A 13,847-nucleotide genomic window follows, 5' to 3' on the forward strand; every position below is an offset into this window, starting at 1 on the left:
AAAAATTTGAAAAGAGCTCCAATAACCTAAACTAAGCATTTCAGGCAATATTTAAATATAAGTACTTCTAGACTTGTAAACAACAATTAAGCAGAGGACTACACCTCTTGCACAGTCATACAAAATTTATGGCTAAAAATAGTGTCTAATAATGTGATACCCAGTACCTTCTTTAGGACTTCTTTCCTAAAGTGCAACCAAATTTGTGAACTATATTACCTAAAACTGGTTCATAAATTTGGGTGGGAAAGCTTCCCTTGTGCTAGAGGGTTGTGTGGTAACAATGACTGATACTCTTGCTGTTGCCCTTAGGAATACTCCAGTATTTGTTCAAAGAAGTTATGTTTACCTTATCAAGCATAGGAAAGCAAGAAAGCCACTTTGCAAGTGACTTTGGAAGACACAAATGTATTTCTGGCCAGAAAAATGCACTCTGCCATCCAAACAGTGTTTTACCAACAAGAGAAATGACTTCAGAGTTGCAGATGTTCCCAGTGGCTGTAAGTGCTGGTGTGAGCAGCAATGAGGGTTCTGGTCACAGCAGGAAGGAGAGGAGGTAACACTTCTCACCTTGGCCATGACTGTGAAACCTCTGGGTACCCCAACAGATGCACAGAAAGAGGACAGTGGGGAAGGTGCTAAAACCAGGAAAGCTTTATTTCTACAAGCAGAGCCTCCATCCAAAGAAAGCAGCCCTTGGGGGAGCCTTACCGGAGATCCAGGCCAGCCTCTTTCCACAGAATGTCCATCAAGCGCAGGATCTGGAGCGTCAGCATGTCCTGCCGCAGATCTGCAAGCAAAGGGGATACCACTGCTTCAGTTCCACACAAACTTCCTCAAGTTTCCAAGGCCTTCACAAAAAGGGAGCTAAAAATACTCACCCAGCCTAAGGGTTAAAGTGGTATTAATCACAACTACATCGTCCTGACTGGCAGTGTCTGTGCTTTGAAACTCAGTCAGAAGATGCTTAATATTCACTAATGTCAGAATAATCCATATTTATATTATGTCAAAACAGAATAATACAGCTCAAGTACAAACATGCCAATGAAGAAGGAAAAATTGAAAGTTTCTAGCACTGCTTACCATCACCATTTTTGAAGATGATCCCTACAAGATCTCCTCCAAACATTTTGTTGTTGTACACTATCCAGAGAGGTTTCATTTTAGAATCCATATATCTACACTTCTCAACACTAGAAGAAAACATGACAGAAGTTTTAGTCAAATAGGAACAATTCACCTGAAAAGATGAATATGAGAACATGAGAATACATAGACTTGGAGTCTGGAAGAACTTAAAATGCTCTCTCTGCTTTCATTCTGCTGCTACACCACTGACCAAGCTATGAACACATTTGTTACATGTGGAATGTATTTGATACTGACTGATGAATGCATCTCTACTGCTTAAATCAAACACCCTCATTTTCAGAGAAAATTGTTCTCTTTATATCCTTTCCCATCAATTTTGAGACTTTACATTTAAGTGCTGTGAAAGCTTAAGAGTGGTCGTGCTTATTGTTAAAAACAGGAGCCAGGAATGCAGTCAAATTCAGTTTTAGGCTTTCATTTAAATATGTTTAGCCATGGTAATGCATTGACTAAGACAGTATTAAGATCATGGTGGATCACAAAAATGTTCCAATTTAACTGATATCTTAACCTCAGAAGAAGCCCAGCAGAGCTTCTGTCACTATAGGAGAAGCTCCCTGTGGCAGCACGTGCTGAACAATGCAGCCAGAGGAAGTTCAGGCACAAATGTGCTCCTGCTCTGCTGTTTCCATGCAAAGCTACAGTGAAATTGTGCTCATTCTTTACTTACTGCAGTTCTGAGAGGATAACAGAAGGATTCAGAGGAGACTGGAGATCAGAAAGTGCTTCTCTGTAAGCATTTTGTTTCAAACATGTATGCATTGCATCTTTGCCTTTTGCTTTGCTTTGCTTCATGGCATTCAGCTTAATTAGACTATTTAAAGTCTTCATTTTATTGAGGGCTTCCACCTGAAAGAGATGTTTTATCATTAAGAGTTACTGCTCTGATTTGAGATGTAACATAATGTGAAATGTTCCATTTCACAACAAAACCAAGTATCAAATAATTCTACAACATTTAAAAAATGGAAATAATGGACGGAAATTAAGTCACTCACATTTCAGAAATATCATTTTCATAATTACTAGAGACACTGATGAGATGAAAGCTCCTAAACTGCGGGTCACTTTTAAAAAGCATGGCTTAACATTTCCAAAAAAATCAAAGAGGCATTTTAATGTATGACACATTAACACAAATTCCTTTTTCAAAGTACACTTTTTAGTTCCCTGTTTCAACAAAGTGCATAACATAGCTGCCCTTAGGCATACTGAAGTAGCAGAAATACTGATTATTTCATACTCTAACAAACTGAGACATCACTTGAGATGAGCACAGGATGCAGATACTTCATTGCTCACATTAAGTTGCATCCAGCAAGGCACAGCCACATGACCACCTGCAGACAATTTTCACAGAGCAAAGTCTTAAATGTGTGTCATTAAAATCCTGCTGAAGTCAGGCAAAACACAAAAGCTTTAATTGGGTAAGGTGTTTGAAATAACAGCATCTCAACTAAGCAAAATTTTTACCTTGGAAATGTATAAAAAGTCAAGGCAATTACTTCCAATAATACAAGTGGGTTTAACTCCTTTTCTCCCTTCTGTTTTGCAAAGTTTTTTACTGTTCCAAAATTTCTAAGGAAACTGGTGATGTAAATGCCTAAATTTGACAGTGCAAAGCCCTTTGACAAACCTAGACAGCATACAGAGCAAATGCAACTTCTACACCTAAGCAACTTTTGGACCAAATAGTTCTTCTAACAATCAGCTGTGTCTGCACCAGTAAGGTGCTGAGCAATTCACAGATTCTCTAGCAAACAGCAGCAATGCAACAATTATGAAAGCTCTTTTCTATACAAGGAAGTTCAGCCTGACTTACAAGGTGCTGAGTCAAAACTCACCCCTCCCACAGCCTGAACCCTGCCAGGCAGGATGCTGTGGAAATTGTATGGAGTTTGATTATAAAACTGGGCAGTGGAGAGTTGCCAGGTCAGCCATCTGTCAAAACCAAAAGCACTCTGCTTTTCCACTATTCTAGGAGCTGTACAAACATCACTGACAAGGGAACAAAATGGAACCTGTGTTGTACAAACAGGAACTTTTTGAAGTATTTCTACTTTGAATTTCTTCCGTGTTTGCACAGTTGGGAATTTTTTTGCCCCTTCTTTGATTGTACTGACATTTGCTTCCTGTAAAGTGCACAAAAACTTTACTGACCTTAAGTCTATTGCTTAAAGCATTTCACCACCTACTCTTTTAATGATTTTGACAATGCTAACGAGCACATATGGAAGAGATGGTGTTTTCCACGTCCTGTGAGCTGCAGCAATAAGAAGCACAACAGAACATCCCTGTTCCACTACTCCCAAAGCAGTTTCAATGCAGACAAACACCATCAGTTACTCATCCACTGCGAGAATATCTGTGGCCTGACAGAGTAAATACTTTAACTGCAAAGAAAGACCATATTTCTACTATTTTTAAGATCACAACCTAAATTATCTCACTAAAACCACATTAGAGATTTCAAACATGATTTGTGAGTGCCTCTTAATGATACAATTATTAGTGCTTTCAAAAGAAAAGCTCTTGTGCTTACTGGAATACTTAAAAGTAAACATATCTCTCCTTTGTTCTCTTTGTGTGTGTATGTGAAGGACAGACTTGTATTATCACCACAATGAGTCTTTGGGTGATGTGCAATACCTTTTAACAAAAGGTAAAAGCTGCAGGAAGTAGTCCTTGAGTAATCTAGGCAAAATTTAGAACAAGCTACCCTTACAGGGAGAAAAACTACAAATGCATAGAAGCCTTTCTTCAGTTAATCCAGAGAGTCCCTGCTGTGTCCACAATACACAGACAGTGCTGAAGGTGTCTCACAGGTCTTAGAGCACTGTAAAACCAGCTCCCTGAGGCCCCACAGCCCTGGCCACTTTCTGTGCCATGGAGGCTGCTCCATCCCTCACAGCCACTCACACCTTTTCTCTGCACTGCCCAGCTTGGTCAAGGCAGCTAATACCCCCCAGGAGCAATGGAATAAGGATATCTCCAGGCTTGCATAGGTCAGGAAGACAGGAAAGGGAAGTCTCTACCTGTTTAGCCAGCACCTTCATATGAGCCACGCTGCCCCTGCAATAAGCCTCCAGTATCAAACCAAACTGCACTGACACGGCGGGGATGTGAACCTCCGACCTGCAAGGGGAAAAACCACTCATGAGGGCACAGCACTTACCCAGCTGCATAACTGCAGCCATCCAAAACTCAAAACAAACACAAAACCCCCCAAAACAAGTATTAAAACACCTCGTGGTCACATCAAACACTGAAACACCTCGTGGTCATGTAGCTGAAACACAAAGCAGGATTTCTCAGGAAATGCTAGAAGCCCTCTATGCAGGAGACGATGAGGATGGGCCAGTTTGGATGCAGGATCCTTGTTTCAAGGCCCAGGACTGCTCTGGGGGCAGCAGTGTCCATGTCAAGAGGTGGTGACTCAATACCTGCTTCAGGATCCCCTTTTATTGAGAGCAGCACTGAGAAGTCACTGAAGGGCTGACTTTAAACCCCTTTCTCCAACCTTTGTCAGGGAAAAGCCCAATTTGCCTGAAGGAGAACACTTTGAAACAAACCACTGAACTTCATATCAGAGCCAATTATCCTCCAAAACATTTTCATGTAACACTTGCTCTTTTTAGCTAGAAATATTAATTTTGTTCTAAAAACAGAATCAACTTATCCAATCTATTCCAGTCCATTCTGTAAGGCTTCTGCCATTCATGAAACTGGTCATCAAAAATAGCAAGAACACACAGAACAGCTTTTATTTTCTGTTAGACTTGCAACAATAGATTTTTTTCCCCAACTGTGAGGTATAAATATTGCACTTTTACTGCACCCACAGCCAAAACAAACACTGGGGATATTTACAAATCTAACTCATCAGGTAGTCAGAGCTGAATGCAGTTTGGAATACTTTCATCCATGGGTAGATTACAGACCTCTCTAATTTATTTTTAATGAGAGGTCTGATCTATAGATGCCAACGATAAAGAAACAAAGGGGAGTTGTGGGGCACTATGATAATGGCTCATTTAGAAAAACCCTCAAGAAATCATATTTGAAAGTCTAATCAAGCTCAATAGTTTCACAAAGATGAAAGGAAAATCTCCTACCTTAGGTGCCAGAACAACATCTGTCCTATTCTCCTATTGCCCAGTGCTCTTTCCAGGAGAAACCTGGAGAGTGCACAATCCAGAAAAGGCTCATACTTCAGGACTTGCACAAGTTGGAGGAGATACTGAGAAAGCTCTTCATCACTAGAATGAGGTACATAAAAGCAGTTAGTAAGAAAGTAGTTAGATTAGTGATACTCCAGAAATTCAGGTGCATGAGACAAACCCAAACGTGACAGGATTTGGTTCAATACCAAGTGTCTCCCAATTTTTCCATCACACAGAAGAGGACAACAACTTAGTGCAACTTCCAGATGGAAATAATTCCAGATGCATTCTTAGGATAGCCCAGCAGCCAAATTCCTTGTTTGGATTGGAAAGAAGTCAAAGTAATTTATTTTTTTTACCCCAAAAGTCTATCCTTGACCATTAAAAATTAATCACTAAACTATTCACCACAGAGAATTCAGAATTCAAGGACAGGAAACATGCAGTAATGACAATGTTACACAAGTCCTGCCCTAGGTTACAGCAGAGAGCAAATGAAATGCAATAAGGAAAGAACTGCAGAGAACAAAGGCTCCTGTGAATCAAAACCAAATCAGTAATTCTCTCATTATTTATTACATGCTGCAGCTCACATTGCTATTAAATGGTACAGCCAGAGTGGAGGTGGCTTTGTGCCAGGTGTTACAGCATTTGACTCCAGGGATATTTCTCCCTCTGTTATTCAAATGTTTCTCTCAGAGTTTCTTGCTCTCCTTTGCCCAAGAAAGGATGAACACCCAGTCCTCTCTGGGACAAAGGTGTCCTGGTTCTCCTTGCAACACAGAAAACAATCATCATTTCCTACAAGCTGTCAGAATAAGGTAGTTTTATTTAGCCTATCCAGATATCAGACTGCTTTATTTGGCTACCTATTCATGGCAGCTCTGTCCTCTTGGGGTTGTTTTCTCCTGTGAGCAAACAGAATGAAGTTTGGCACCCCAGCAAGCCTCACCTACCTCATCTGCCTCAAACACCCCACTGCATACTCCCTGACGTACTGGTCGGGGTAATTGAAATCCAGCAGCTCCAAAGCCTCCCTGGGCAGCAGCTTGGGCCAGATCTGGAGGAGGGCCTGAAGCTGTTCCAAAAAAAAGGTGACAGGTAAGGACACAGGTGGGTCTCACTGATCATAAAGGCACTCAAATGAACAGAAGAGGGTGACCAGAAGCCATGTGGGCTGTGGGAGGGTGGGTAGAAAGGAGAGAAATAATTTGGGGTAACTGGGCCCACTTCTGATTAAGTTTTTCACTCTTTAAAATGATGCAGATTATTTTTAGGCTGAGAAACCTGTTTGTTCACATAGAGACACAATGCATAGTAAACAAAAATTAGGTAATGCTAGATATGGTTTAAACACAGATATACAATAAAAAATAAGATGTTTTGTAAGTGCTCCCAAATTTTGGTAACAGTGAAAGTTTTCTACTAAGGATAACAGAAAGGTTTTTCTTGAGAGAGACCCTTCTTTACCAAAAATATTTGTCCACCTCAGCTGCTGAAGCATTTTTGCACATTCACTGTGAACAGTAATGAGTTTAAAATGAAGGGAAAAAACCCCCAAACACTCAGGTTAGATAGTAAAGTAAATACAGAACCCCTAGACTGATGACAATAATGTTCTGAAAAAAAAAAGAAAAAACAGAATACAGTGATGCATATTTTTAGACTACCAAAAAGAAGAACATTGAGAGATCTCACAAAATAAATGATTTTATGGCATTGTTATGAAGCTCACAGTTACCTGCTGAGAGCAATATGTATGGAGTTGCAGCACTATAAATACAAATGCACTATAAATACAAATAAACACTTTAATGCACATGAATATAAATGCATATTAGTACAAATGCCATGTATCAACAGTATGTTTCTTTCTGTAGGAACAAGTCATGATAATAATATCACTCCCTATAAATTAGATAACACAGGTTATTTCATATTTCAATAGCAACTTATAAAGTCTGAATAAGTAAGAAGATCTTGTTTTTCTCCTGATCTCATAATGACTTTACAACATTGAAAACCTTTGTTTCTACTCTGTCACACAGCAACCACTGCTTTCAGTTCCTGTATGACAAACACGAGTTCACATTCTCAGCCCACATAGGCATGTCCATAACACCAGTTATCCACCTTGGGGGCAGATTCTGAATTGAGTCATCACTTTTGTGAAATCCAGAAGGCAAGAAATGGGCATGAATGACAGTCCAGAACCAGGGCTGTGCTGTAACTCCAGAAGTGGAGAAAAGGATCAGCCCAACTATCCCCAGGGGCAAGTACAAGTATGGACACAAGCACAATTCCTAATAATGTAAAGTAAAACTAAAGGTGTTTTAAACTCAGATGTCACATTCCCACAGAAAAATCCACTCCAAAATCCACTCCAAAATCTACTGACCCAGCAAGGCTCAGTCAATGATGCCAGTCCTGGCATCATTGGACTGCAGCCAACATTTCCATAGCAGGAACACTGGCACTGAAACTCTGCAGGAAATACTAACTCTAATCACATCTTTAGTACACAAGGCAAACACTGAAAATGCAAACAGCAGCTTTGCTTGTCAGACAGCCACAGACTCCAAAACAAGACTATCAGAATTTCTATACTATCTACTGTAAATCAGATGCAGAACCCACAAAAATATAGAGACATTTTATTAATACTGAATGATTGAAATGGAGAACCTGAAATAGTCTCAAAAGATGAGCTCATGTGGCCCCACATGCCTCATATATCAGGCAGTGAAAGTCATGGTCCACAGCATGTACATTTACTGGGAAGATGATTTGAAAACACAGAGCTCCTCCCAGTGCTGGAATCATTGCACAAGTGGTCACAATGAGAATGAACAATGCATGCTTTGGACAGAGCTCAAATTTGGCCTTGGTGTATCAATATTTTCTTCTATAAAAGAAATAACCACAATTTCTTCCCTAACAAGACATGAGACAATACAATTAAGCACAGGCCAGTGCTCTTATTCCAGCTATTTCAAGTAGTTCACTTGTCCTTTCTCTACTTCTCATTAATGATAGTGTCACTTCACTGAAAGCAAGTGGATTTTTTAAAAATAAATATTTCAATTTTTTTAAAAAAATCTGCTTTGAGAATAAATACTGCCTGTGAATTCTCCTAACAAGTTCTGCCATCCTGCTACTCTGCTGAGCAGGGAGGTTATGGCAGCAGTGAGGGCAACTCCTTCTGTGTAACCATTCTAGTAAAATCCTGCAAATCCAATAAGGGCTTGGTAAATAATGGTAAATAATTCAGGAAAGCTACTTGACTCCACTGGACAAATTCATGGACCACTGAACTAACAGATTAAAGACAGTCTAGAATGAAATATGAGAAAGTCCATTTCTAAAAGAGCATTACCATTTTTAAGCTGCATTAATAAAAACAGGAATATTGTTATTAAGTCTATTTGCTTACAAACAGCTGGTGTTTGATTGCTTCTTTGGGTTTTGTATTGTCTGTGGGGTTTTTTAAACTTCTTGCTTGAGGTGTCAAGACTTTTACTGAAATGCATCTAAAAATGGGCATTAAAACAACTTCTGGTATGACAGCATGCACATTGTAGCAGGCACTACAGAAATATCCAGCATGTTTAAGGTAAGATCTCATTTTTTAGAGAGATTCTCCACACTGCCAAAAGCAGTATTATGATATAAACTGCACTATTGCCTACAGATAAGCAAACATAAATACTATATTCCTTCCAGAAAGTGCACAGTAACAAGAAAACACCATTTTCAGCCATCCATTTAAATAAAACCGTTTATGCACACACAATATTTAATGTTTCCAAATGTAAAGAACTTTGAGCTGTCAGTTAATATCCATACTGCAAATAACTTTCCAAAACTGCCACCAAGCACCATATTTCAAAGCCCCAGCACCCACCACACTTTAAGAAGCACAAAAGTGCTTGCTTGTATTTCTACAGTTTTGATTTCCAAATAACTTTTAATAAAGAATAATAAATTCAGACATAATGGAACTACTAAGGAACAGGATTCTTGCACATGAAAGAACAAGTGAGCAAGGAATGTGTGGGTGCTCCATTTTGTTAGTCTAATGTTCATGGCACAGACAAAAATCTGGGATGCAATTCCATTTATTTTTAGAAGATCACAGAACATACACACTTAGCTGGTGATGAAGCAGAAAATGAACTCTCTGCTGGAGCAAACTAAGAGTCTGACTGGACAATTACAAAAATCATATAATGGATAGACAGAAGATGGATTTTCATGGAGTGGCTGCCTTTTCTTTCAAGGACAGGTAGCTTGTAACAGGTGAAGTTCAGAATACTAAGGCCCAATAGAATCTGTATCAGTCACAACCCTTCACAGCAAATGCTTTTTAGCTCTAAGTTAATTAATAAAACAAAAAAGGCAGTTGAAAATTATTAAAATGAGACTCAGGGGAAGACACAATATCTCAGTGCAGTGGTCTGCAAGAAGCTGAGCATCACTAATATCTGAATTCTGTCAGGAAGACCAGAACAATGCCTGGCTCCAACCCTTGGAGTGAGTGCTGTGCTTGGTAACTTTGCCAGACTTTTTAGTTTGGCCCAAACTTCACTGTACACAGTCTCACTAAAACATTTCACTGCCAATCCAGAAACCTGTTATTTTATTATTTTTAAAATCAGTCTATCAAGCAGGGAAGGTCTTACTATGAGCTTGTACTCTTGTACAAGAATTACTCTTGTAATTCTTCCTGTATCCAAGTTCAACCTATTCCCAAAAAGTGTCCCAAGAGTTGGATTCTATTTGGGTAAATACAGTAGCAAAAAGTAGCAACACCAACTTCTTTACAGAGTAGTGAAATAACCTTGCACATCTGTGCAACAAACATATGGAACAATTTTACTGAAAATGCACCTTTTATCACAGCACCTGTCTCACACCCTTAGAAGTTAGTTTAAAGAGACTCAATTTGGTCAGAGACAGGATGAGAATGATGTGTTTTGTAGTGCTGGTAGGTCACATCTCTTTGAAAAAACATCTGTCTCAGTGAGGTTTAATTACTCAGTCTGACATGTGGAGTTTGAGCAGAGTAACAATTTCCACAAGAAGTCTTATTTCAGATCTTGATTTACAAACTTTTTTTTTCGAATAGCCTTATAAAAAACATTCTTGCTGTGAGGGTGGTCAAGCTCTGTTGCCCAGAGCCTGTGGAGTCTGCACTGGTGGACATACTCCCACCCCAGCTGGACACAGCCCAGATCAGGCTGACCGTGCTGGAGTACAGGGCTGCACTGGATGAGTCTGTGAAATTCTTACTTTTAACACCAAATCTGAACACAAGGTTTTAACATTAGTCTGTATAAATATCCACTGTGCTTTTTTCATCATTCAGAGGACCTCTGAAATGCAATTTGGTCTTGGTTTATGGGGGATTTTTTGAGAGAATAAGTTCCTCTTTATATGTCCAGGCTGCAGAATTCAGACACTGAGCTCCATGTCACCAAAGCTGCTACACTTGGGAAAGAAATCCTATTTACTGATGATTTAACTGAAGCTTTTTTTCCCCACCATCATCTTTTCCCTTACCTGAGCAACGTCTTCAAGTTTGTTCCACTTTAAAGAGAGCAGCAGTTTTGGCAAGGATTGTGGGAAATTTTCACGACAGTCATATCGCAAAGTCCAAATGAGATCCATTTCATTCTCACAAAGCTGAGATAAAGGATCTCTTTCCATTATATCTTTTAGCACAACATAAAACTTCTTACCACCTCGACCCTAGGAAATGAGAAATGGATATGATAAATTCAGTAAGATTCCTGTATGGTAGCTCAAATACAACCCTAACAACCCTAGAGCAGAAAGAACATCAAACACAAACTCATGAAACACAGGGAAATGACCACTGTGACTTTCTCTCACATTCCTTACTGTAGGCACTGTAAGTAACAGATTCCAAATCCAGTGTGCAGAACTTTCTGAAAAGATAACTTCAGAGTTAAGAACACTAGATGGCAATATTTCTGTTTTCCAACTCCAACATGGAACATTCTCATCTAGGATGCATATACTTTCTTCTTCTATTTTTCAAATGAGCAAATTTAGATACATGGATAATTATTTATTTTCATTAGAAACAAAAAATACTTTTGCAACAATCAAAAGAAGAGAGAGTTGCCAATTAGAAGTAATTTTGGTTTTCTAGTCCTAAATTGTTTTCCAGATCTAGCATAAATCTTAGCTGTCTTCCAAATCCAGAGTAAGTATAGCTTTTTAACAAAATATAGACAAGTCCAAATATATTGGGAAAAGCAGATATATATCTGAATTTTAAACCAGTTCATCAAAGTGAATTATATAAGACAGAGTCAGTAGAATTGCTATTTGAGCAGTTGACTTATTTATTTCTAGATTGATGTGGAAGACAAGAACCAAAACACCCCAGAAATTGATTTTGAAATAGTCTTTAGATGATGCTCACCGCCATTGCAGCATTGTCACTGTTTCTCGCAATCTCAGCTGCCTTCTCAAGTATCTGCAAAAAGTAGGTTTTAAATACATCAGATTTAATCTCAAATTTGACTGCATTCCTAAAACAAGCGTTATAGAAATTAAGCAGATAAGGAAATGTTGCTGTCTTTAGGGCAGTTTTGTATATTCAGTGGTATGACACTGTGTGCAGTGTCCCTTTTCTCATCTGCAGGACTAGGGAGAACAGGAACAGCAGTGCTCATGATGAGCTCAATTATTTGCTTTTTCATTCTTGGGCTAAATTAAACAGCCTTCCTGATGACATCTTGCTTTCTGTTTCTGCATTTCCTCCTTATTTTTCACCACAACAAACCAATTCCTCAACTCTAAGTTACCCTTTGCTTTCTCAACTCTACTTGTGCAGTTTCCAAGGGCACTGTTTCCATGCCCATGGATCCATGCCTCCAGCCCTCTATCCCAGTAAGAATACACAAGCCCAATCCTTTCACCATGCTCTCAGACTGCCCACATGACCTCAATCAGTGTCCAGGTACTTTCCTAGATCTTGCATATCCCCTCCTTTTCTTTTTCCTTTTGAACATTTTATGTGGCTGTTGAAGCTCACACAATAGCTCATGATGGACAATTGAGTCTAGAAGTAAATGCAGTTCTTCAAAGTGCTTTCTGAACATTACTGCAACCAAGCCAGGTGTTACAATGCTGAACTGGCCAGGTATGTTTATCTACAGGTGCTGCTGCTTCGAGGAACAAATTATAAAATAAAATCTCAATAAAGAAAAAAGTCTAAGGAACTCCAGCATCTTCTTTCCCTGAGAGCTCTGCCTCTCCCATCACCCAGGAATACAACAGCACCCCCAGGTCCAGCAAGACTTGTGTTGCCTTTACTCAGACATGAGAAACAATAAAAGACTGCAATAATCAGAGCATAAATACCCAGCAGCTAAAATTCTTAGAAAGGCATCCTAACTTGTTTTATTTATTTTCTCTGTATGAAACTCTCATTAATATCATGTATTACATCTGCTGCTTGGCTACAAAGCTTATTTACATACTGTGTGTAAAAACATGCATAAATAAAACCACAGTGTCCTAATTCTACGTTTGATTCTTGCCTCCCTGTGCTTTGCAGAGCTACTCTGTTTGCAAATAAACTTTCAAAGTCTTTGCAAGTCCAGCTTTGTTTGAGTGAACTCTGAGCCCCATAATGTGCCTGCAGCACTGGCCATGGACCAGCCCCACACATGGCTCCTGTCTCAGGCAATTTCTTTTCCATGGTCCAGGCACTTTTGCTCCCTCAGCCCCAAACAGCTCCTCTCTGTGCAAGCAGCTTGATGAGATGATCGAAAAGATTAATCTATTTTTGCACATTATGTTTCTCAAAACAAAAATCTGGCATCTCATTCTTTGTTTTCTTGGCAGAAACCTGCAACACCACCAGGAAAATGAGAAGCAGCCATAGAGCAAGCAAGTCTCAGCTGGAGCACTGTGAGAGAATCTCTGGCTGATGTAATTCCAGCAGCTGCAATGTCACTCCTCATTCTACAGAACCTTCACCAAGAGAATCTTTACAAAATGGATCTGAATGAAGTTGGAAGTTACAAGGGAAGAAGACCACTAGGCCCTGCCTTAATGTCACTACACTCCCTGTCTCACTCAGTAAAATCTACTGGCTGCATTCAGCCCAGGATTTTAACTTCCTGTAAACTTGGTATTGCAGGGAATAGAAAAGAAACACCAGACACAGAAAAAATACATGATTACTAGAGAGACACATTTTTACTTAGCCTGTCTGTAATATGTACATCATTTTTTTCTTTAGGAATTAAATACATATAAGTAAAATGAGCAAAAAGCTTAAAGCACTACAAATAAAGCAATACCAAAATTGGATAAAATATATCCACTAGGAAGCATTAATAGATCAGCCATAAATAAGGCAGCAATTGGTCAGTACTGGTTTAGCTCTTACTGTATTTCCGTTGTTGTTTGAATAAAAGAAAAAGTACTGTGCTGACAAGGAGAGGGAAACACTATCAACCCAAACTGAAACAAAGAAACCCTATC

The 13,847-nt window shown here is 39.2% G+C and overlaps 1 protein-coding gene across 4 annotated transcripts in view; it reads right to left on the reverse strand.

The window, feature by feature from the left end:
- PIK3CB (phosphatidylinositol-4,5-bisphosphate 3-kinase catalytic subunit beta) overlaps positions 1 to 13,847 on the reverse strand; it is an 85,471-nt gene that overhangs the window by 9,477 nt on the left and 62,147 nt on the right. For all 4 annotated transcript variants that reach the window (XM_079315405.1, XM_079315404.1, XM_079315406.1 and 1 more), the window contains 8 exons: positions 11,773 to 11,826; positions 10,881 to 11,069; positions 6,275 to 6,396; positions 5,271 to 5,414; positions 4,191 to 4,290; positions 1,826 to 2,004; positions 1,087 to 1,196; positions 712 to 790 (listed from right to left, as the gene is read on the reverse strand). In XM_079315405.1, the coding sequence (XP_079171531.1) occupies positions 712 to 790; positions 1,087 to 1,196; positions 1,826 to 2,004; positions 4,191 to 4,290; positions 5,271 to 5,414; positions 6,275 to 6,396; positions 10,881 to 11,069; positions 11,773 to 11,826 (977 nt within the window). The remainder of the gene's footprint in view (positions 1 to 711; positions 791 to 1,086; positions 1,197 to 1,825; positions 2,005 to 4,190; positions 4,291 to 5,270; positions 5,415 to 6,274; positions 6,397 to 10,880; positions 11,070 to 11,772; positions 11,827 to 13,847) is intronic.

Source organism: Erithacus rubecula (assembly GCF_903797595.1).
Source record: "Erithacus rubecula genome assembly, chromosome: 11".
Taxonomy (NCBI): domain Eukaryota; kingdom Metazoa; phylum Chordata; class Aves; order Passeriformes; family Muscicapidae; genus Erithacus; species Erithacus rubecula.